The sequence below is a fragment of the Doryrhamphus excisus genome, linkage group LG17, assembly GCF_037039965.1.
Source record: "Doryrhamphus excisus strain RoL-2023G ecotype Guam linkage group LG17, RoL_Dexc_Guam_v1.1, whole genome shotgun sequence".
NCBI lineage: Eukaryota > Metazoa > Chordata > Actinopteri > Syngnathiformes > Syngnathidae > Doryrhamphus > Doryrhamphus excisus.
This window is the reverse complement of record NC_136373.1, coordinates 13,646,339-13,669,108: the sequence shown is the minus strand read 5'-3', so window position 1 is coordinate 13,669,108 and position 22,770 is coordinate 13,646,339. Positions and strand designations below refer to the sequence as shown.

The 22,770-nt window shown below is 41.5% G+C and overlaps 1 protein-coding gene across 4 annotated transcripts; it reads right to left on the bottom strand.

Moving 5' to 3' along the window:
- Window positions 1-452: 452 nt before the first annotated feature.
- On the bottom strand, window positions 453-22,383 carry kcnn4 (potassium intermediate/small conductance calcium-activated channel, subfamily N, member 4). 4 transcript variants are annotated; one of them, XM_078798092.1, is made up of 10 exons: window positions 22,323-22,383; window positions 21,161-21,592; window positions 16,181-16,276; window positions 13,774-14,210; window positions 12,479-12,614; window positions 8,006-8,116; window positions 3,813-3,934; window positions 2,254-2,323; window positions 789-955; window positions 453-711 (listed from the first exon to the last, which is right to left on the bottom strand). In XM_078798092.1, exons 2-10 carry the CDS (start codon window positions 21,431-21,433, stop codon window positions 708-710), a joined length of 1,416 nt encoding a protein of 471 aa, XP_078654218.1. In that variant the 5' UTR covers window positions 21,434-21,592; window positions 22,323-22,383; the 3' UTR covers window positions 453-707. The 4 variants fall into 4 exon arrangements, with proteins under 4 accessions (XP_078654218.1, XP_057941178.2, XP_078654219.1 ...); XM_058085195.2 differs by lacking the exon at window positions 22,323-22,383 and adding an exon at window positions 22,001-22,060; XM_078798093.1 differs by lacking the exon at window positions 22,323-22,383 and adding an exon at window positions 21,768-21,937.
- Window positions 22,384-22,770: the final 387 nt, after the last annotated feature.

The window sequence follows — 22,770 nt, the reverse complement described above, 5'->3', positions numbered from 1 at the left end:
ATGTTTTTTTTTATTACAATGTTATTTTAATTCGTTGGATTTCCACTAGATGGCGCTGTTGGGTCACTGAGATGCGGCCAGCTTTTAGATATATACATATTCTAGTAGTTAGCTGCACCTGTGTATCATGATTTTTTTTATTACAATAAGTTATTTTAATTCCTTGGATTTCCACTAGATGGAGCTGTTGGGTCACTGAGATGCGGCCAGCTTGCAAAACCAGTTGTCCAAACTTCCTGAATCCCATAATTTTGGCTTTACGTTAGAGATGTTTTCTGTCCTCTTTTTGTGGGTTTGCTAGAAGGATTGATTCATACTTTTGAAAATAAGCTACTATAAAGCTTTCATGAAACTAGCAAGGTTACTTATATGGAGGAAATATTGCAAGAAGCTTCAAATAAAACATCTTATTCCCCAGGAATAAGGCACTAGTGGAGGAAAAGTGTTTAAATAATGGCTAAAAGTACAAGCCCTGAAGCTTGACAGTGTATATGAAAAAGCTGTCCATGAGTTGTTGTACTTTGGTCCTTCCACAAGCTCATTTTGTCTGATTGCACAATCATGATTGGTGCTGGACGCCCACCATGAGCTCCTAGGAACCCGGTTCTCCAAATGGTGGCAGCATCTTGACGTAGTAGCTCACCGCTTGTAGATATCGATGTACGAAAGCGCCACAGGTACTTTGTGAAGCGTGGAGAATGGAGGTGTCACCTGCAGAGAAAACATGACGTTGATGCTCCTGCGCTGATCTGCACAGCCTCAACCACGGGGGGGTGAGCTTTGTTTACCTGATCTCCGGGTTGCGGTGACGTAAGACCTGAGACAGCAGCTCCGAGGTCTGTTGGAAGCAGCGACTCAGCTCCTCAAGCTTCTGCTCCATGGAGAGGATACGCTGCTCCAGCTCCCGATAGGAGTTATTCCAATTGGCGCTGAGGTCACACATGATCATCTGCATCTGGTCCAGTATGGTACACACGTCTGAAATAACTGCTCTTGTACTGTCTAGTACTACTCTCAAGTACACTCATCTCTTGCCATTTTATGGTTTGAATTTCTCGGCTTTACTCTCTAATTTTCTGGGTATTATAAGCGTAAATGTGACTATAGGGGTGTTATTTCATGTATAGAGTGCTCTAATAATGTTAAAAACTTTTTACTGTGCATGTAAAAGATCGTAAACAAGGTTCGAACTATGAAAAGATTCATTTATTTTCTACCGCTTTTCCTCACAAGGGTTACAGGGGGTGCTGGAGCCTATCCCAGCTTTCTTCGGGCGAGAGGCGGGGTACACCCTGGACTGGTGGCCAGCCAATCACAGGGCACATATAGACAGTGGATTATTTGGAAGCAAGTCATAATTGGTGAAAGACTGTCGTTTACAAAATTTAAAACCCCATGCTATGAAACAACTTCTTCAACTTTAATAATGATTTGGAGTGCATGAGAAAGTTAAAAAGAAAATGGAGATTTATTTGAAATTATTTGATTCGTTTTCTATACCGCTTATCCTCACGCTGGGGATGCTGGAGCTGATCCCAGCGGGGTACACCCTGGACTGGTGGCCAGCCAATCACAGGGCACATATAGACAAACAACCATTCACACTCACATTCATACCTATGGACAATTTGGAGTCGCTAATTAACCTAGCATGTTTTTGGAATGTGGGAGGAAACCGGAGTACCCGGACAAAAACATGCAAACTCCACACAGAGATGGCCGAATGTGGAATTGAACGCTGGTCTCCTAGTTGTGAGGTCTGTGTGCTAACCACTTCTCCACCGTCCAGCCCTATGAAAATATTTCATTTATAAATAAAGAATCCTACTACAGCTGAACGGTGAGCGAGTGGTTAGCATGCAGGCCTCACAGCTAGGAGTCCATAGTTCAATTTCACCGTCGGCTATCTCTGTGTGGAGTTTGCATGTTCTCCCCGTGCATGCGTGGGTTTTCTCCGGGTACTCCGGTTTCCTCCCACATTCCAAAAACATGCTAGGTTAATTAGCGACTCCAAATTGTCCATAGGTATGAATGTGAGTGTGAATGGTTGTTTGTCTATATGTGCCCTGTGATTGGCTGGCCTCCAGTGCAGGGTGTAACCCCAGGTTAAGAATGAATTAATTGCTAAATGCAGCTTCTAGATTTATTTAATACTGAACAAAGCTGCAATGAGTGAGTAGTAACATCGGTCCTGGAAGGATTTGATCAGGCGTTAGTTAGTCTTAGTGATGAAATGAAGAAACAACAGTTTACCTTTGGCAGGTCCACCATCTCGCTGACGTAATCCCGCAGTTTTCTCTGTTTGAGGCGCAGGTGACGAAATCTGTTGGGAACAAATGAATGTGGAATTGATCACGGTGTCGTGAATGATGCTCAACTTTGCAGAATTGTTGTCATTCAGATACATTGGTGGCTTTTCCAGCATGAAGCGCCTTTTTAAGGTCAGGCCACAGCATAGGATTCAGGTCAGGACTTGGACTAGGTGCCCTTGGGGTCATTTTGTTTTTCTCCTGGGAAGGTTCACTAGTGTTCCATGTTTTCATTATTTGTGGATAGTGGCTCTCACTGTGGTTTACTGGAGTCCCAAAGCTTTAGAAATGGCTTCATAACCATTTCCATACTGATAATTGGGTTGTACAGGGAGTAGAAGTAGTGTTCCATGTTTTGTTATTTGTGGACAGTGGCTCTCACTGTGGTTTGCTGGAGTCCCAAAGCTTTAGAAATGGCTTTATAACCTTTTCCATATCTGATAATTGGGTAGTACAGGGAGTAGAGGTAGTGTTCCATGTTTTCGTTATTTGTGGATAGTGGCTCTCACTGTGGTTTGCTGGAGTCCTAAAGCTTTAGAAATGGCCTTAGAACCTTTTCCATACTGATAATTGGGTTGTACAGGGAGTAGAAGTAGTGTTCTATGTTTTTGTTATTTGTGGATAGTGGCTCTCACTGTGGTTTGCTGGAGTCCTAAAGCTTTAGAAATGGCCTTAGAACCTTTTCCATACTGATAATTGGGTAGTACAGGGAGTAGAAGTAGTGTTCTATGTTTTTGTTATTTGTGGATAGTGGCTCTCACTGTGGTTTACTGGAGTCCCAAAGCTTTAGAAATGGCTTCATAACCATTTCCATACTGATAATTGGGTAGTACAGGGAGTAGAAGTAGTGTTCCATGTTTTGTTATTTGTGGATAGTGGCTCTCACTGTGGTTTGCTGGAGTCCCAAAGCTTTAGAAATGGCTTTATAACCTTTTCCATATCTGATAATTGGGTAGTACAGGGAGTAGAGGTAGTGTTCCATGTTTTCGTTATTTGTGCATAGTGGCTCTCACTGTGGTTTGCTGGAGTCCCAAAGCGTTAGAAATTGCTTTATAACCTTTTCCATATCTGATAATTGGGTAGTACAGGGAGTAGAGGTAGTGTTCCATGTTTTCATTATTTGTGGATAGTGGCTCTCACTGTGGTTTGCTGGAGTCCTAAAGCTTTAGAAATGGCCTTATAACCTTTTCCATACTGATAATTGGGTTGTACAGGGAGTAGAAGTAGTGTTCTATGTTTTTGTTATTTGTGGATAGTGGCTCTCACTGTGGTTTGCTGGAGTCCCAAAGCTTTAGAAATGGCTTTATAACCTTTCCATACTGATAATTGGGTAGTAGAGGTATTTCATCGGTGCTGATCACCCCATCTTTGGCCAAGCCGTTCCTCCTGGAACAAGATCTGTTCTGAGTCTTTTTAATGCCTTCAGAGTAGGTGATGTATAGCATATACATCTAAGCTACGCTATGTTAATGAGCCATGAAGTACAATGAGGCTGTTACATACACTCTGATGGCCTCCAGGAGACATCGCTGGTGTCGACGGTGTTCTCCACGGCTTCCCTTTGTCAAGTTGGCTCGGTGTAGCAGCCAGCACTCACGCAGCACATTAGCAGCAGCATGGCGGATCTGCACAATAAGTGGGGCAATAAGAGGATGTTGATATTTATTACTGATTAGTATAGGAAATGTATCATATGGACTGTTTGGTAACATTAATGTGTGTTTGTCAATGAATATTTCAATAGTATTTTGCACTGGTCGGTTGCATTTGTATTTCTATGGACGTAATCACGCTTTTTGTTTGTGCCGCCATTGACACACTGCAAAAACATGAACGATTGACTGATTGACAGGTTGGTGTTTAACTCATTCAAATACGTTGGAAAGAACTGGCGGGCCGTATTTAAACACTTGGCGGGCCGAATGTGGCCCCCGGGTCATAGTTTGCCCACCCCTGATATAGACAAACAACCATTCACACTCAGATTCATACCTATGGACAATTTGGAGTCGCCAATTAACCTAGCGTGTTTTTGGAATGTGGGAGGAGAAAAACCACGCATGCACGGGGACAACATGCAAACTCCACACAGAGATGCCAGAGGGTGGAATTGAACTCGGGTCTCCGAGCTGTGAGGCCGTGCAGCGGATCGGGTATTCAGGTTCATAAAAACATTCATTCATTTTCTACCGCTAGTCCTCACGAGGGTTGCGGGGTTGCTGGAGCCTATCCCAGCTGTCTTCGAGCGAGAGGCGGGGTACACCCTGGACTGGTGGCCAGCCAATCACAGGGCACATATAGACAAACAACCATTCACACTCACATTCATACCTATGGACAATTTGGAGTCGCCAATTAACCTAGCATGTTTTTGGAATGTGGGAGGAAACCGGAGTACCCGGAGAAAACCCACGCATGCACAGGGAGAACACAGAGATGGCCGAGGGTGGAATTGAACCCGGGTCTCCTAGCTGTGAGGCCTGTGTGTTAACCACTCATCCGCCATACAGCCTGCAATTTTTCATTCATTCATTCTCTACCGCTTATCCTCACTAGGGTCGCGGGGGTGCTGGAGCCTCCAGAAAATGTACATTACCCAATTTCTCTCTGTATTATATATAAAATAGTGCCATCCATCTCCAGCTGAAGCAATGTTGCCAGCGCTTGCATCACATTTTGCCCGTTTCTCTTTGATTCTATTCATGTGTGTTTGTCTTCCTGCCCAAATCACTGTAGCAGCCCTGTGATGTCACGCCGGCCCCACTGCGAGGGTTATTAATAGAACGTTCACATCCAGGTGTCTTCCCTTGTTCCCATCAGGGTAAATCTGCGCTCTTAAACCGCACCTCCGAAGGATGCACACACACACACACACACACACACTCAGACCAAAACACGCAGTGAGCAATGTGTAAAGATGCACCTTGTGACAGGATGCAGCCACTGGAGGAGAGGAAATGGTTGTATCCTCCAAAGCAGCGCATGTACCGTCATCAGGCACTGCGTGTAAATCAAGTCCATTCAAGTCCGGTCAAGGTAATTTCATTTCTATAGCTCTTTTCTAGAGCTGCAATAATTGATCAATGGACCGATGATTAATCGATAACCCAATTAAATGATAACTATTTTTCTGTTCAATGTATCCTTCATTTAAAAATGTAAACTACCATCCATGAAGACTATTATTATGATGCTTTAGGCATCACACACATTACTGACATCACTGCGGACCAAACCACTAATTGTTGTGTTTTGGTCATCATTAATTAGGTCAACAGAATGACATACTTGCTCACGGTGCAACAAAACAAAAACACATCATATAACTACTACTACGTAGGTGACAAATGACAACTAAGTGCTAAACATAAAATGTAAGTTAAAACCTGTTGTTTCCAAATACCCGCAAAGCATGCTGGGTAGTTCAGCAGAGTATGTTTGCTTCTCCGACAGCCTCCTCAAGATATTTTGCAATCAAGCACCAAGAGCCACGTATACATGGACTGAAATATTCCAATTGCATTCAGTTTATTTGCTCAAATGGAAAGAATTGAACCTGGTTGGCTGGTGGCCAGCCAATCACAGGGCACATATAGACAAACAACCATTCACACTCACATTCATACCTATGGACAATTTGGAGTCGCCAATTAACCTGGCATGTTTTTGGAATGTGGGAGGAAACCGGAGTACCCGGAAAAAACCCACGCATGTGCGGCGAGAACATGCAAACTCCACAAAGAAATAGCTGAGGGTGGAATTGAACTCAGGTCTCCGAGCTCTGAGGTCTGCGCGCTAACCACTCGACCGCCGTGCAGCCTCGTTTGTATCTCAAATGGCTTATTTAGTCCTATTATGCCTACTACACTGGATAATACCGGTGTAAAGGTGACTATAGGGGTGTTAGTTCATGTCGAGAGGGCTCTAATAAGGTTAAAAACAGTATTCAGGTCGTAAACAGGTTTTCTAAGCTCTAACTACAAAAATATTCATTCATTCATTCATTTTCTACCGCTTATCCTCATGAGGGTCGCGGGGGTGCTGGAGACTATCCCAGCTGTCTTCGGGCGAGAGGCAATTAACCGGCAATTAACCTAGCATGTTTTTGGAATGTGGGAGGAAACCGAAGTAAAACCCACACATGCACAGGAGAATTCCACACAGAGATGGCTTAGGGTGGAATTGAACTCGGGTATCTTAGCTGTGAGGCCTGTGTGCTAACCACTCGATCACCGTGCAGGCCCGTTTATATTTCAAATGATTTATTTAGTCCTATTATGCCTACTACACTGGATAATACCGGTGTAAAGGTGACTATAGGGGTGTTAGTTCATGTCTAGAGGGCTCTAATAAGGTTAAAAACAGTATTCAGGTCGTAAACAGGTTTTCTATGCTCGAACTACCTATAATAAAATTATTTTATTAATAAAGACATTCCCTTATCACGTCCAGGTCAATTATAAATCAAATCATAAATTATAAATTATAAATCAGAACTAAGATTCTAGAAGCACAATTTCTTTAAAGCGATCATATTGGCTTGAGGACACTGTTTCTTTGGAAGAGTTTATTTATCAAACACCTTCCTCCTTCCTATGGGCAAGCAGACACTGAATGTTTGCCAACATTCATTTCCTAGAAATTCACCCAAACTACATTCCCGCCTGGCTTTACCCTCTTCAGTGTACGCGGACGTGCAACACACTAATGTGTATAACAGAAGCCCCCGCAGTGAAATTTGTCATCATCTTTGTCTTCACAACAGTAGCTCTACAATTACATAAACACACACATGCCCGCACACACGTACACAGAAAAGCATTCATGCACTAGCAGTTTCCTGCCCATCGCTACCGTCCTGAACTGACACAAGCTGCTTTCCGGACAAACGATGATTTCCCCTGTTTGACGCCTTGAAAAGGCTGTAAAGAGGTTGGCGGGGGGGCTAAAAATAAATACAAAACAAAACACGGCACATGACACGTGGAAATTAGTCAAGCTTCCATCCTCTTCTTCCACTATATGGTTGAAAGAAATATTGGGAACAATGGAAAAGGACTGGTTTTGAAGTGTTTACAACATAGATATTAGTAATGGTAATGGTTTTATTTCATTTGAACATGCATCAGATTACAATTGAATGCATCCCATAATCAGCTCACAGTTCCACATGTCCAAAAGGAGTAGAAGGAAGCAAAGCTTATTAAATCCTACCCCTCCATCTGGTACTTTTACAATCAGTAACTGTTACATTTGTTCACTTCCTGCTTTCCTAATATAGTTTCTTTTTTTTGTTTTTATTGTATTAAATAAATTAACAATAAATAATAATAAAATATTTAATATTTAATATTTAATATTTAATATTTAATATTTAATATTTAATATTTAATATTTAATATTTAATATTTAATATTTAATATTTAATATTTAATATTTAATATTTAATAATATTTTATTATTATTTATTATAATGTAGTTCTTCCCTCAGATCATATTTCTCCTCTCTTGTAGAGAAGTATTGGATGACATTTTTAGGTAATTCGTTGATTTTATTTGAATGGATGGCCAAAAAAAAGGAACAAAAATAAACATCAATAAATCCTAGGTTATCACAAAATTTTATGGGATTTGTTTTTTGGTACTAACTGCATTTTTTTTTTTTTGACGAACACATGTGTTAAAACAACACCTACCCCTTTGGAAATCTGGATGTCCAGCATAAAAAAGTGCACATGCTTCTCTCCTTTATTCAATGCCAGCTTCTTGGTTACCACGGCGACCAGCATGGCAGTGCAGGCTACACCCTGAAACACAAATTTTGTCCATTAGTAACATACCCCGCCTGTATCCTCAACAAATACATACAGCGGAGTGACCCGGCGACACAGAACTGATGCTCCTATTCATACCTCTTATGGTTTTGTCCAATAAATCATAACCTTGTATTTACACAGAGGGTTCCGCAGTTAAACACAAGGCTGTTTGCCACTACTATAATAGTGCAGGTTTCCTCTGAGAATAGTTTGCTGCTATTGCTGGGCATCAGACGACAGAATGATGGAGAAGATTAAGATGGACCACAAAACAAAAATACACACACACACACACACACAGACAGAAACACAAACATACACACACCGTAGGACGCACTGCTGGAACCCATGACCACGACAAACAATAACAAAATTTTTTTTTTACCTTTTTTCTCTTCAGACTGCATCAGAAAAAGAAAGGAAAAAGTAAGATCCAGCATGAAGGAAATGTTTTGGATTCCAAGTCAAGCATTTTCGGCATCTTCATTCATTTTCTACCGCTTTTCCTCACGAGGGTCACGGGGGGTGCTGGAGCCTATCCCAGCTGTCTTCGGGGCGAGAGGCGGGGTACACCCTGGACTGGTCGCCAGTCAATCACAGGGCACATATAGACAAACAACCATTCACACTTCTCGGCATCTTATTATATATATTTCTTCGAGATAATAAAATACTTTCTTCGAGGGAACAGAACAGGGAAATGCCCTTTTCCGTTCCCAGTGAAAATCCATAAAGACGTGCTTGGATGCGATATCCAATATCCGATATCTTGTATTTCCAAGTCAAAACTAAGAATCGACCGATATATCGAGCCGATATTTGCGTTCTTTACTTGAATCGGTATCGGCCGATACACTTGTGGGTTCGCAGATGTATTTTTCCGCGGCATGATTTACAAACAGGCATCCGCCGGGAAGCTTTGTGTTGCCGCAGGACCCTGCTACACGCAGTCGCGGAACCCCGCCCCAAATGGTGTATATAACAAGGATATGTTTTCTACAAGGGCGGCACGGCAGTCGAGTGGTTAGCGCGCAGACCTCACAGCAAGGAGACCAGGGTTCAATTCCACCCTCGGTCATGTCTGTGTGGAGTTTGCATGTTCTCCCCGTGCATGCGTGGGTTTTCTCCGGGTACTCCGGTTTCCTCCCACATTCCAAAAACATGCTAGGTTAATTAGCGACTCCAAATTGTATGAATGCGAGTGTGAATGGTTGTTTGTCTATATGTGCCCTGTGATTGGCTGGCCACCAGTCCAGGGTGTACCCTGCCTCTCGCCCAAAGACAGCTGGGATAGGCTCCAGCACACCCCGCGACCCTCATGAGGAAAAAGCAGTAGAAAATGAATGAATGTTTTCTACATTTAATTAGCCGCTCACAGTTAAACTTACTAGTTGAAATAGGAAACAAGAACGCCTACTGCATGCAATATACGTGCTTGAGAATATTGTGGCTCTCAAGGGTCAACTAAGAGGAACTAACTTGCTTTTGACACCATACACGGTCCATCACATTTCACTGGGTGACCACAAGGCATAACAGTTGAAGTCATGGTGTGACAACAAGAAACAAGAAACTTGAGACCTGTAATATTTGTTATCATTAGCCACGTTTACATGAGGAGTTTTTCTCATTCCGAATGGAATCTTTCCGAATGACCTTTCCGAAAGCAATGGTATACATGGAAAGGAATATTCCAATGGCGTGTCTACATGCGCCGCTATAATCAACCAGAATAGTCAATGGGGCATGCCCAGTAAAGCGTAAACACCAACATCACGTGATACCGACTTCCTCCAGTTTTTCTTTCACTTGTTGGAATAACTCCGTATTGCCAGTTTTTCCTTCGTCCAGTCTTGAAATTTAGTTTGAATCAAAAACAAACTTTCCGCAGCAGTCCAGTGCCGATTACTCGCCTCCATTTTTAAAACTGAAGAACGTCTGGAGCTGCGTGTTACGTCATATCTCAGCATTCGCTGAAAGAACGCACCCGGGAACAGGAAAAGATAAAGTTCAATCTTGCTAATATTTTATAATTAAGCTCGGCACATGTTTTATATAGATATGTATTTTCTTTTTTAATAAAACTGGACTTGTGAATGGCGTATAGAAGGGTTTAGATTCTGTTCCACAGATGGCGCTAATGCACACGAAAGCTGCTTGCCAACCGCCAATAAACAACAGAAGAAGAAAGAACGCAGTCTGAAAACTTTCCGTTTGAGCGGGTACAAGATACCTCAATCGGATTGGGGAAAGGAATATTCCACCCCTGTGATTCCGATTATATATTCATTCGGATTGGCACTTTTTTTTCGGAATGAGGTGTATACAAAGGTTACATTCTTTCAGTTTGAGCAAATAACCCGAATGGAATTGGATTATTTAGGTCCATGTATACGTGGCTAGTGTCATTTTTTCATGTAAATTGATGGAGTAAAAGCAGTATCGGCCACAAATATCGGCCCAAGCAAAATCGGTAATGGAAAAAAATCGGTATCAGCCCGAAAAAAAAACACATCGGTCGATCCCTCCCTTCCTGAAGGTGTAAGAGATCAGGTGTCAAAATACTTTTCTTTGTATATATTAGTACACTACAAGCTTTTATTTTGTCTTTCAGTCACCAACAGTTGTCAAGCCCAAGGGAATGAGTCATGATGTAACATTCCTTAAGCGCTGACTCAGCACTTTCCTCCATCTCGCAGGTGTAATCAGTGCTCCAGTCACACTGGCTCCCACCAACGCTCCACTGGGAAAAAGACATTTATCTTTAGTGGTGGGCACAGGTTGGCGCACCCCTCTTGTTGTGGTGCTGCCAATGGCAATAAAAGCACCTAAAAATGGATGGGATGGAAAGCTTTGCCTTATAAGGGGAGAAGCTTATAATAAGCAAGGGGAGATGGAGGCATAGAAAAGATTGTTTTCCACTGTGCTACTGAGGTGTCTCAGCCAGAACCATTCCCACAACACATCATAACACAGTGGAGGTCACTCCTTACTCAATGTTGACCTTATACTCTATTTGTTTTATGTTATGCCACCGCCCTGAGACGCTCTTTTAATCCCTGTGCACACTGAAATACTCCTAGAATTTATTTTGCAAAAAAAAGTGTGTCGGATTAATAAATACAATAAAAAATAGAAATAAAAATGGCCTTGTTTCTTCAATTTCTTGTTCATTTTAATGGCTGGTACCACTACAAATATGTTCCCGGAAGAATACTATGAACACTGGGGAACTGCACTTTTTGGGGAATTTTGCCCATCATCCACAATTCTTATGTGAAACATGAACACATATTTCTTTCCCTTTTCTGTGCATTATAACTAGGGATGTCCGATAATTATATTATATAAATTAATTATATAAAATGAATTAAATTAAAACATACCGGAAAATGGGGTTATAAGGGACAATTTTTGAATGATTTGTCCGTCCCTTATAACCCCGTTTTACGGTACCAATAATTATCAAACAGATATTAGCATAAAAATTGATATCAGTCTCGGATTTTTTCCCGACTGATGTTAAATATTTGCATATCGATTTTCGACAAAAAAGTCAATAACTTAAAAATCCCTAATTATAACACAGTTAATTTAGTTAATTTCAGCTAGCTTAAAATGCTGCCATTGAGATACAACTATTTCAATTATGAAGCCCTCTAAAAAAACCTCTAACAACGTTGCATTGTTTGATATACAGTACACACTGTGCATTAACACATACAGTCATGATAACATGTAATTGTTGCAGTATCTTGCCGAAATGTATTTTCCCGGCGCATTTATACACATACTTATGTTAGTTCTCTCAACAGCAACAGCGACAACACTTACGATCTCTTTTAATCCCTGTCCACACAGAAATGTTCCTTGAATTAATTTTGAAAAAAATGTGTGCCAGATGAATAAATACAATAAAATAAATTAAAAACGGCCTTGTTTCTTCAATTTCTTGTTAATTTTAAGGCCTGGTACCACTACAAATATGTTCCCTCAAGAATACAATGAAGATGGCAACATGGATTGCCTAACAGCACTGTTATTTCCTGTAACTCGTAATGAGACTCCTGCACCTGCTCCAAGCTTTCTGGGCAACAAGCAATACATTAGAACGTTAGAACATCACTCAGTCTCCTCCATGTTATTAACACATTAGGTATGCTGCTCTTTTCTCCGTGTGCCAGCACAGCAAAACAGATCTTGATGACGTCAACATTTTACACACGACGGAACATCCTGTATGTGCTTCTTATCAAGCTGGTTGGCCACAAAAGAAACATCGTTCAGCACAAGTGAAACTCAGATAAGGCATCTCTGAACTTAATCCTTCATCTTTGTATGAAAGAAAGTTACCATGACTCCAGTGAAGAGACACACCGACTTGCCACAACGAGTATGGGGCGCCACGTCGCCGTAGCCCACCGTGAGGAAGGTGATGGCGATGAGCCACAAGGCTGTTTCCATGTGATCGGTGGACCCTTGCGTCTGCCTGCACGGGATGACGGAAAAAGCAACAGTTGACAAATTACAGTGGATTTTTCCATCTTCTGTATTTACTGCATGGTTCATGGTTGCAATGCAAACTTGGTGGAACTTCAACAGAAAGTGTTCTCATCACAACCGATTACAAACAGTTTACTCGTCTTGTCAAAGTAAATTAAATCTTATTTCATTTATTTTGAACAAATTGAAATGATCAACCCTCCAGTAAGGCCTCAAACACGTCAAAGAAAAATTGGCTCAAGAATGAGAGCTGATCAAAAAAGTGTGACAAGTCAAATAGACCATCAAGGTTTAAAGAGGAATGTTAAACAAAGCATCACAGGAGGGTTTGTGCATGTGTGGAGCTGGACACTAGAAGAAAATGGTACATACTACGTATAACAACACCAAAGTCTGTCAATGTCAACCAAAATTCATTCATTCATGCATTCATGGGTGCTGGAGCCTATCCCAGCTGTCTTCGGGTGAGAGGCGGAGAGAAGTAGTCCGTTCCTGACTTTAGGTAACTTTAAAAGTAGCTTAATTCCCAACAACGGCTGAAATACTAGAAAAAAAGCTGAAAAACCTGAACTCTCAAGAGGTGCATGAGTGCCGTTCAAACTTTGTGAAACTTAGAGTGTAGAGAGTTATGGACCCAACAGTATCTCACGTTATTCATTCATTCATTCATTTTCTACCGCTTATCCTCACGAGGGTCGCGGAGTTGCTGGAGCCTATCCCAGCTGTCTTCGGACGAGGGCACATATAGACAAACAACCATTCACACTCACATTCATACCGAAAGAAGTTTCAGTAGTGTTTTAAATCATCAAAATACAGCAAGATACTGCAACTAGTACATCTTATCATCAGTGTACTTCAAACGATGCTTCATATTCGAAATAGGTGTATCCCAATGACAGCATTGTAAGCTTGCTGAAATTAACTTGTCTCGTGTTTTAATGCACAGAAAAGGGAAAGAAATATGTGTTCATGTTTCATGTAAGGATTGTGGATGATGGCCAAAATTCCCCGAAAACCGGCAGTTCCCCTTTAAGACATAAATGAGGCTGTGTTTGCCCGGGAAGCAGAGCGAGTGGCGAAAAGAAAGTAACGTTGACCTTCATGTTACCGTGGGTTACGGCTGCAAAACGTGTGTTCCATACCTCTCACATAGTGTCAGCATCCAGGATGCTGTGAGCCAGAAGAAGAGGATGAAGACGAGCAGGGTGCGTGCAGGGTACTTGTTCATCAGTACCTTGAGTACGAAGCGAAAGGTAAAGTTGATATTGTTGAGCGATCCGATGCTCCTATAGGAGGCGCTCAGCAGCACTTTGCTGTGCAGTAACACGGCTCTGTGCACCAGGTACAAGCGCAGGAACATCAGCACTGACAGAAGCAGCTCCAAATCCACCAAAGTCTTACTCTTATGGTCAGAATCACACAGTGGAGATGAGGAAGAGGAGTTGCAGTGAAGGCACACTTCCCAGTAGGTGCCGACGGGATGGATAGCACAGACCAATAGCTCAAGCGTGATGACAAAGATCCTGTGGCTGGTCATGGCAATGCGCCAGTCCACCTGGTTGTGGTCTGTGATGAAAAGCTGAAAGACATGGAGAAATTATTGGAAGAGCTGTTAGGGACAGAAAAAAATGAAAATTTTTGACAAAGATAATATATTGCAATATATCACCACCATCCACAGGGACTGTATGGCTAAAAAAATGGCGGCAAGGTGCAGAAACCAATGCACAGACTGAATCCTCTTGTTTGTTTGGACGCGAGAGACAATGAAAACAGATATGCATGCACATATATGAGGGCAGGAAATTGATCAAGTTCATTTTCATCTATATTATCGTCCCAAATCTCGTGCCCATGAGACATTTTTTTTAATCGAGCAATCTTATAATAATAATAATAATATTTATTCATTTTCTACCGCTTTTCCCCACGAGGGTCGCAAGGGGTGCTGGAGCCTATCCCAGCTGTCTTTGGGCGAGAGGCGAGGTACACCCTGGACTGGTGGGCAGCCAATCACAGGGCACATATAGACAAACAACCATTCACACTCACATTCATACCTATGGACAATTTGGAGTCGCTAATTAACCTAGCATGTTTTTGGAATGTGGGAGGAAACCGGAGTACCCGGAGAAAACCCACACATGCACGGGGAGAACATGCAAACTCCACACAGAGATGGCCGAAGGTGGAATTGAACCCTGGTCTCCTAGCTGTGAGGTCTGCACGCTAACCACACAACCGCCATCCCATAATAATAATAATACATTTTATTTGTATAGCGCTTTCAGAGTACTCAAATACGCTTTACAGTAGAGAAAAAAGAAATAAAAATAGAGTTGAGTAAAAAACAGAGTAAAAGATTAATTGAGTGGTTAGCGTGCAGACCTCACAGCTAGGAGACCAGGGTTCAATTCTACCCTCGGCCATCTCTGTGTGGAGTTTGCATGTTCTCCCCGTGCATGCGCGGGTTTTCTCCGGGTACTCCGGTTTCCTCACACATTCCAAAAACATGCTAGGTTAATTGGCCACTCCAAATTGTCCATAGGTATGAATGTGAGTGTGAATGGTTGTTTGTCTATATGTGCCATGTGATTGGCTGGCGACCAGTCCATGGTGTACCCTGCCTCTCGTCCCGAAGACAGCTGGGATAGGCTCCAGCATCCCCCCGGCGACCCTCGTGAGGAAAAGCGGTAGAAGATGAATGAATGAATGAATAACAAGCTATAAGTGAACTCATGATAATCGCTAAACATCACGCAGCACCTTAACACTCAAAATGTACATTGGCTAGTAATCATAAAATAACAAACAGCAGCCATTATACCTACTACCCATAATGCATTACTCCCAACGGAGTTTGCTTTTTTGTATAGTGCGAGGAGCTGTGTGAGAAATTCAAGTCAATCCAACTCCAAGGAGTCAACACCATTACATAAAATAAGAAATTGAAGATTTCCCATAATAATATTGTCCGGTAATCATGAATATTGTGAATATACATTGTGGCATGGTAAGCTACACATGTTTAACACTCTTACTGTTTGTCCCGCTTGTCCTTATCTCTTTTTTGCATGTGCAAGGACCCCCCCTCCCCCCCTTATATTGCACCTATCCCTTCTAAGCACATTTTCAAAACACTGTCATGCAGTATAGTTCAGGGCGTACGACCTTCTGCGGTTTTTCTTTTGTAAAGCGCATAATTGGACATGCATGCTGTGAACATTAGAGTGATGAGAGAGTGTTTATTCTGTTTAATTTCAAGCAATTAACTTTGTGTATTGAGTTCGCACACAATGTGGACTGGAAAAATGTTGAAGCTCCAAACAATGTGCCTAAGTCTTTTCACCACGGGGTTGCTTAAATATATATAAATATGGTTTAAAAAAAAAAAAAAAAAAAGATAATTGGTGTTGAGACTACCCTCTGTGGACCGAGACATTTAACAATCCTTGTGAAAGCAAGTTGCTATGGCGATGTACAGAAATCAAACCAGCGTTGAGAAGGAATCCAAAGTATCAGACACAGAGTGAAATCCAGCAAACTCACCCTGATGTCCTTATAATGGAACGCTATGATTAAGATGAGGAGACACCCAGTAGACAGACTGATGGAACAGTTGATGAATAAGGCAATGGTTGAACCCTGGGAAGAAGAAAAGAAACAGCCTTGTGAAAAGACAGCAAAGATCTGATTTCTCTCAAGTCATGTCAAACCAATATAATATTATCCATCCATTTATTTTCTATGCTGCTTATCCTCACTTGGGTAACAGGGGTATGCTGGAGCCTATGCCAGCTGACTTTGCGTGAGTGCACATATAGACAAACAACCATTCACACTCACATTCATACCTATGGACAATTTGGAGTCGCCAATTAATTTCAAAAACCCACGCATGCAAACTCCACACAAGCGGAGAATCGAACAAATTAAAATTAAAATTAAAATTAAAATTAAAATTAAAATTAAAATTAAAATTAAAATTAAAATTAAAATTAAAATTAAAATTAAAATTAAAATTAAAATTAAAATTAAAATTAAAATTAAAATTAAAATTAAAATTAAAATTAAAATTAAAATTAAAATTAACATTTTTAAAACCTTAAACTATATTAGGAAAGCAGGAAGTGAACAAATGTAACAGTTACTGATTGTAAAAGTACCAGATGGAGGGGTAGGATTTAATAAGCTTTGCTTCTTCCTACTCCTTTTGGACATGTGGAACTGTGAACTGATTATGTGATGCATTCAGTTGTAACCTGCTGCATGTTATAAATAAAACCATTACCATTACTGATGTATTTACCATGAGTGTATAACTTCCATCCAGAGCTTAAATATACACACATACATATAAGACTCCATACCACCTTCTTCTCTCATTACCGTCAGTGGAAGTTCTGATGTGAAGTGTACTTAAATGCAATTTACAGTTAAATATAGGTCATTACAATCATTCAACATTGAGGAAACTTGAGCATTTGGGTGTTACGGTGACGGCCATTGGCATCCCATGCCTTTTTCCTCCTGTTTCTGCCATAGCACATGCACACGGTGTCTGTATTCCGTCAGGGTTCTTAATTAGAAAGACTCCACAAGAGGCTGAACATTTCACCACATTCCATCCAACTTAGAGATCAACAGCATGTTTCCTGCCAGCTTTCTAAAAGTGTTGTTGTAATGTTTTCCTGTTGGAAATAGTCATTTCGAGCCCGGTGAGCTTCATTTTGGGTTAACCTTCACACAGATTGTTTCTCACAGTCTCGAGATGAGACATCAAAATCAGAAGGTCGGCCCATCCCGGGCAATGGGAGAGGAAAACGTAATGAAAATCCAATGCAAAGGTTCTTGTCTGGTTGGTTAGTAATGTAATAAATAAATGCACGCCAAACAAAGTTACATGCATCTGGTGTATTGAATGCTGACATACAGCAAATTACACCCTACTGCGGTCCAATGCAGTACAGTTTTTTATTTAGGGAATTATACGTAGAACCGTTTATGTAATTACCTTTGTTTCATATATGTGATTTATATGAATCTCAACAAAAACACACCTAAGATGAAACATTATACCTCCAAGTCCCTCCAACAAGCTAAACACAACATACACTGACTTCCAGACCGCCCATGCAAACAGTCACATTATACACTAAATGATGCGGAAAGTTCACCTTAAGTATTCTGAGGATAATCTCGCTTCAGGGGAAAAAGGCAAAATGTGGAAAAAATGGTCCAAAAATAGCCCTATTTTCGTGCATAACCATTAGAGTTGAGCTTAAAATATAACTTTAGTATGCTGCCATTAACTTTAATAGGCCTTCTGCTCACTCTTCCCTGCAGCATTAATGCATTTGAAGTGGTTTTAAAAAAACAAAAGCAATCAATGCATTACTTAGTATAATGATTATGAATGGCTAAAAGGCTTATAACTGGGGAGGGACACACTCAAGACCATAACAATGCATGTAATGTAAAGCGCAATGCAGACAATTGTTATATATTGCATGCAGTATTACAATCCAATCACTCATAAGTTGGCATGAGCTTCACATCAAGGTGATCTAATGTTCCTGCATGCACGGGAAGATCGTTCCATGAGGGAGCCTGCCTTTGTTATCTTCCGAGATCTGCATGTTAATGGCATGACGTTGTGCGTCTGGAAGTGGACTCGCTAATCAAAGACCCTGCGCAGGTGACGCAGGGCTCATGCTGTCTGCTAGTTAGAGAGGAAGCTGTTATGACAAGAAACAGAGTGGGAGGTTTTCTGCATCCATTACAGTACTATTGGGAACTAAATATAAAAAGAAATGATTCACCAGCCATTGTTACTACTTGTAGTAGTAATAATGGAAAAAAAACTAAAAAAAGATAGGACAGCTCTCGTATAGTTCATGCTGAAAAGACTAGGTGTGACAAACACCATTCAGACTAGATAGGACATCTCTAGTCTAGTTCATGCTGAATAGACTAGGTGCGAGTGACACACACCAGTGAGACTAGATAGGACAGCTCTAGTCTGAATCCAGTCCTATCTAGGCTTAATCAGTTCATGCTCAAAGGCTAGGTGGAACACACGCCAGTCAGACTAGATAGGACATCTCTAGTCTAGTTGATGCTCAAAGACTAAGTGGGACACACATCAGTCAGACTAGATAGGACAGCTCTAGTCTGAATCTAGTTCTATCTGGGCTTCATCAGTTCATGCTCAAAGACTAGGTGTGACAAACACCATTCAGACTAGATAGGACAGCTCTAGTCTAGTTCATGCTGAAAAGACTAGGTGTGACACACACCAGTGAGACTAGATAGGACAGCTCTAGTCTGAATCCAGTCCTATCTAGGCTTAATCAGTTCATGCTCAAAGGCTAGGTGGAACACACGCCAGTCAGACTAGATAGGACATCTCTAGTCTAGTTGATGTTCAAAGACTAAGTGGGACACACATTAGTCAGACTAGATAGGACAGCTCTAGTCTGAATCCAGTCCTATCTAGGCTTAATCAGTTCATGCTCAAAAGCTAGGTGGAACACACGCCAGTCAGACTAGATAGGACATCTCTAGTCTAGTTGATGCTCAAAGACTAAGTGGGACACACATCAGTCAGACTAGATAGGACAGCTCTAGTCTGAATCTAGTTCTATCTGGGCTTCATCAGTTCATGCTCAAAGACTAGGTGTGACAAACACCATTCAGACTAGATAGGACAGCTCTAGTCTAGTTCATGCTGAAAAGACTAGGTGTGACAAACACCATTCAGACTAGATAGGACATCTCTAGTCTAGTTCATGCTGAATAGACTAGGTGCGAGTGACACACACCAGTGAGACTAGATAGGACAGCTCTAGTCTGAATCCAGTCCTATCTAGGCTTAATCAGTTCATGCTCAAAGGCTAGGTGGAACACACGCCAGTCAGACTAGATAGGACATCTCTAGTCTAGTTGATGCTCAAAGACTAAGTGGGACACACATCAGTCAGACTAGATAGGACAGCTCTAGTCTGAATCTAGTCCTATCTGGGCTTCATCAGTTCATGCTCAAAGACTAGGTGTGACAAACACCATTCAGACTAGATAGGACAGCTCTCGTCTAGTTCATGCTGAAAAGACTAGGTGTGACAAACACCATTCAGACTAGATAGGACATCTCTAGTCTAGTTCATGCTGAATAGACTAGGTGCGAGTGACACACACCAGTGAGACTAGATAGGACAGCTCTAGTCTGAATCCAGTCCTATCTAGGCTTAATCAGTTCATGCTCAAAGGCTAGGTGGAACACACGCCAGTCAGACTAGATAGGACATCTCTAGTCTAGTTGATGCTCAAAGACTAAGTGGGACACACATCAGTCAGACTAGATAAGACAGCTCTAGTCTGAATCTAGTTCTATCTGGGCTTCATCAGTTCATGCTCAAAGACTAGGTGTGACAAACACCATTCAGACTAGATAGGACAGCTCTAGTCTAGTTCATGCTGAAAAGACTAGGTGTGACAAACACCATTCAGACTAGATAGGACAGCTCTAGTCTAGTTCATGCTGAAAAGACTAGGTGTGACACACACCAGTGAGACTAGATAGGACAGCTCTAGTCTGAATCCAGTCCTATCTAGGCTTAATCAGTTCATGCTCAAAGGCTAGGTGGAACACACGCCAGTCAGACTAGATAGGACATCTCTAGTCTAGTTGATGCTCAAAGACTAAGTGGGACACACATCAGTCAGACTAGATAGGACAGCTCTAGTCTGAATCTAGTCCTATCTGGGCTTCATCAGTTCATGCTCAAAGACTAGGTGTGACAAACACCATTCAGACTAGATAGGACAGCCCTAGTCTAGTTCATGCTGAAAAGACTAGGTGTGACACACACCAGTGAGACTAGATAGGACAGCTCTAGTCTGAATCCAGTCCTATCTAGGCTTAATCAGTTCATGCTGAAATGCTAGGTGGAACACACGCCAGTCAGACTAGGTAGGACATCTCTAGTCTAGTTGATGTTCAAAGACTAAGTGGGACACACATTAGTCAGATTAGATAGGACAGCTCTAGTCTGAATCTAGTCCTATCTGGGCTTCATCAGTTCATGCTCAAAGACTAGGTGGGACACACATCAGTCAGACTAGATAGGACAGCTCTAGTCTGAATCTAGTCCTATCTCAGCTTCATTAGTTGATGCTCAAAGACGGGAGGCGTGGGTGCACATCAGTCAGACCAGATAGGACAGCTCTAGTCTAGTTGATGCTCAAAGACTAAGTCTTAACTAGTCTTTAATAAAAAAAGATGACATGACTTTGTTTTGTTTTGATGATTTTGTCATTAAACTATTCTGTAAACTACCATGTATTTTTCAGTAGGTTTTTATATACTTTTCTCAGGTATTTTATATGTAAACATTGTTAACTTACAGTACTCTTAACAATGTTAATAGGCATGATCATTTTTACATGGTCTGCTATGTTTATTTATGCATGTTTTCATAAGTAAACTATTGGTTGAACTTGAACATAATAAATAGTAGATGCACATACCGGTGTATAGAGGAAGGGACACATCTCAGTGTGGATGATCATGAGCAGTATTCCGAACAGAGCTGCACCCAAAGCCAGCGCGCACAGCCGCTTTTTGTCCTCCAACAAGAACTTTCTGCCCCGCAGTCTATACAGGTCGTCTCCTTCCATGTGAGCCGTCCTCTTCACTGGAAGAGACACAGGCACGGACACCTCAGCAGTGTCCCCGCCGTTTCTGTTGATCACACAGTCCACCTTGGAGTTGACTTGCATGGCGCGCTTGGTCATCTCCATCTCCGGAGCGCAAATGAGGAGGCCGCTCCTACTTGTCGTCGGACCCCGATGATGGTGATCTTCGTACGGCGTGGTGGCCTCCAGTCATAATGTCATGATGCGTTCAAGGTCCTCATCTCGTTTCAGACTCCTGGAAGACGTGTGTGTCCAACAGTAAGCCTGTAGAAAGACAAGAGGCGCGGCATCGATGTTGTTTACACACACACACATAGCCGTGACTGTTATCTTATCGTATTTGCATGTGTTCTCATTTATGGGCGTGCTGCGCTATGCAGGATTTACGCAGCATACGTCAGAAAGTCACTCCAAAAACGCCACTTGTTCTTTTCCCAACCTTTTAAACAAATTAAGTTCAAACCAACACAGTTATTGTTGTTGATGTTCAAGCCTGTACCCCAAGTTGCTCACGAGTAAGCTAACCTAGGCCATAACCGTAATGAATAAACGCCAAAGCTACTTTGAAGATATTTAAACAAAGTACATCACTGTATATGTGACATATATTTCGTCTTGAAGAGCAAAATAAAACACTGAATAAAACACACTAATGATAGCTTTTGGACACACCTGCCGGTTAACTCGCTGTTTTGTGTCGTTTCAGCGTTAAAGTTTCAACAGCAGCTACACGGCGACCTCTAGTGGAGGGAAGATTTAATTGATAGCAAATGGTACGCTCCAATTTTTTCAACCCAATGGTAAGTCATAATTATGAAATAAGACAGTCAAAATTATGACACAAAATGTTATAATTGTGAGATAAAAAAGGTCGAAATTATGAGATACAAACTGCGCATGTGTCACAGGTGCCGCCTTCTTTACTTGGGAAAAATGACGACACACTTGTAAGCAATAAGGTGGATATCCAACGAAAGGCACATAGTATACCCACCCAAAGTTGTGTCGCCATTTTTGCCCAGTGAAGAAGGCGGGCACCTGTAGCACATGCGCAGTTTGTGTCTCCACTGTCATTAAACATTATACATACATTAAAAAGGTAATAAATTTGCATCTATACTGTAAATTTTGTTTGTTCGCCTTAACTTTGGTTACGTTACTACTTTCTTAACTCAGGATTGCAGATATTCTGTCATGACGTCAGGGTAAACATGAGACCACGTGACACAACCAGGAAGTGTGGCCTTCGCAGACCCCGGATTCAAACACAGCATGTTACGAACAAAGGGTCACATATTGATACCCTTTTCTTTGGAATCTCTTTTCATTTTACCTTTTTTGACTCAAAGTTAATTTTATTTGGCACTGGCAGCACTTTTTCACTAGGACTCTCGACTGACAGGAGCATTGTTGCCAACTTTTCAGTAAGAAAACTAGCTATT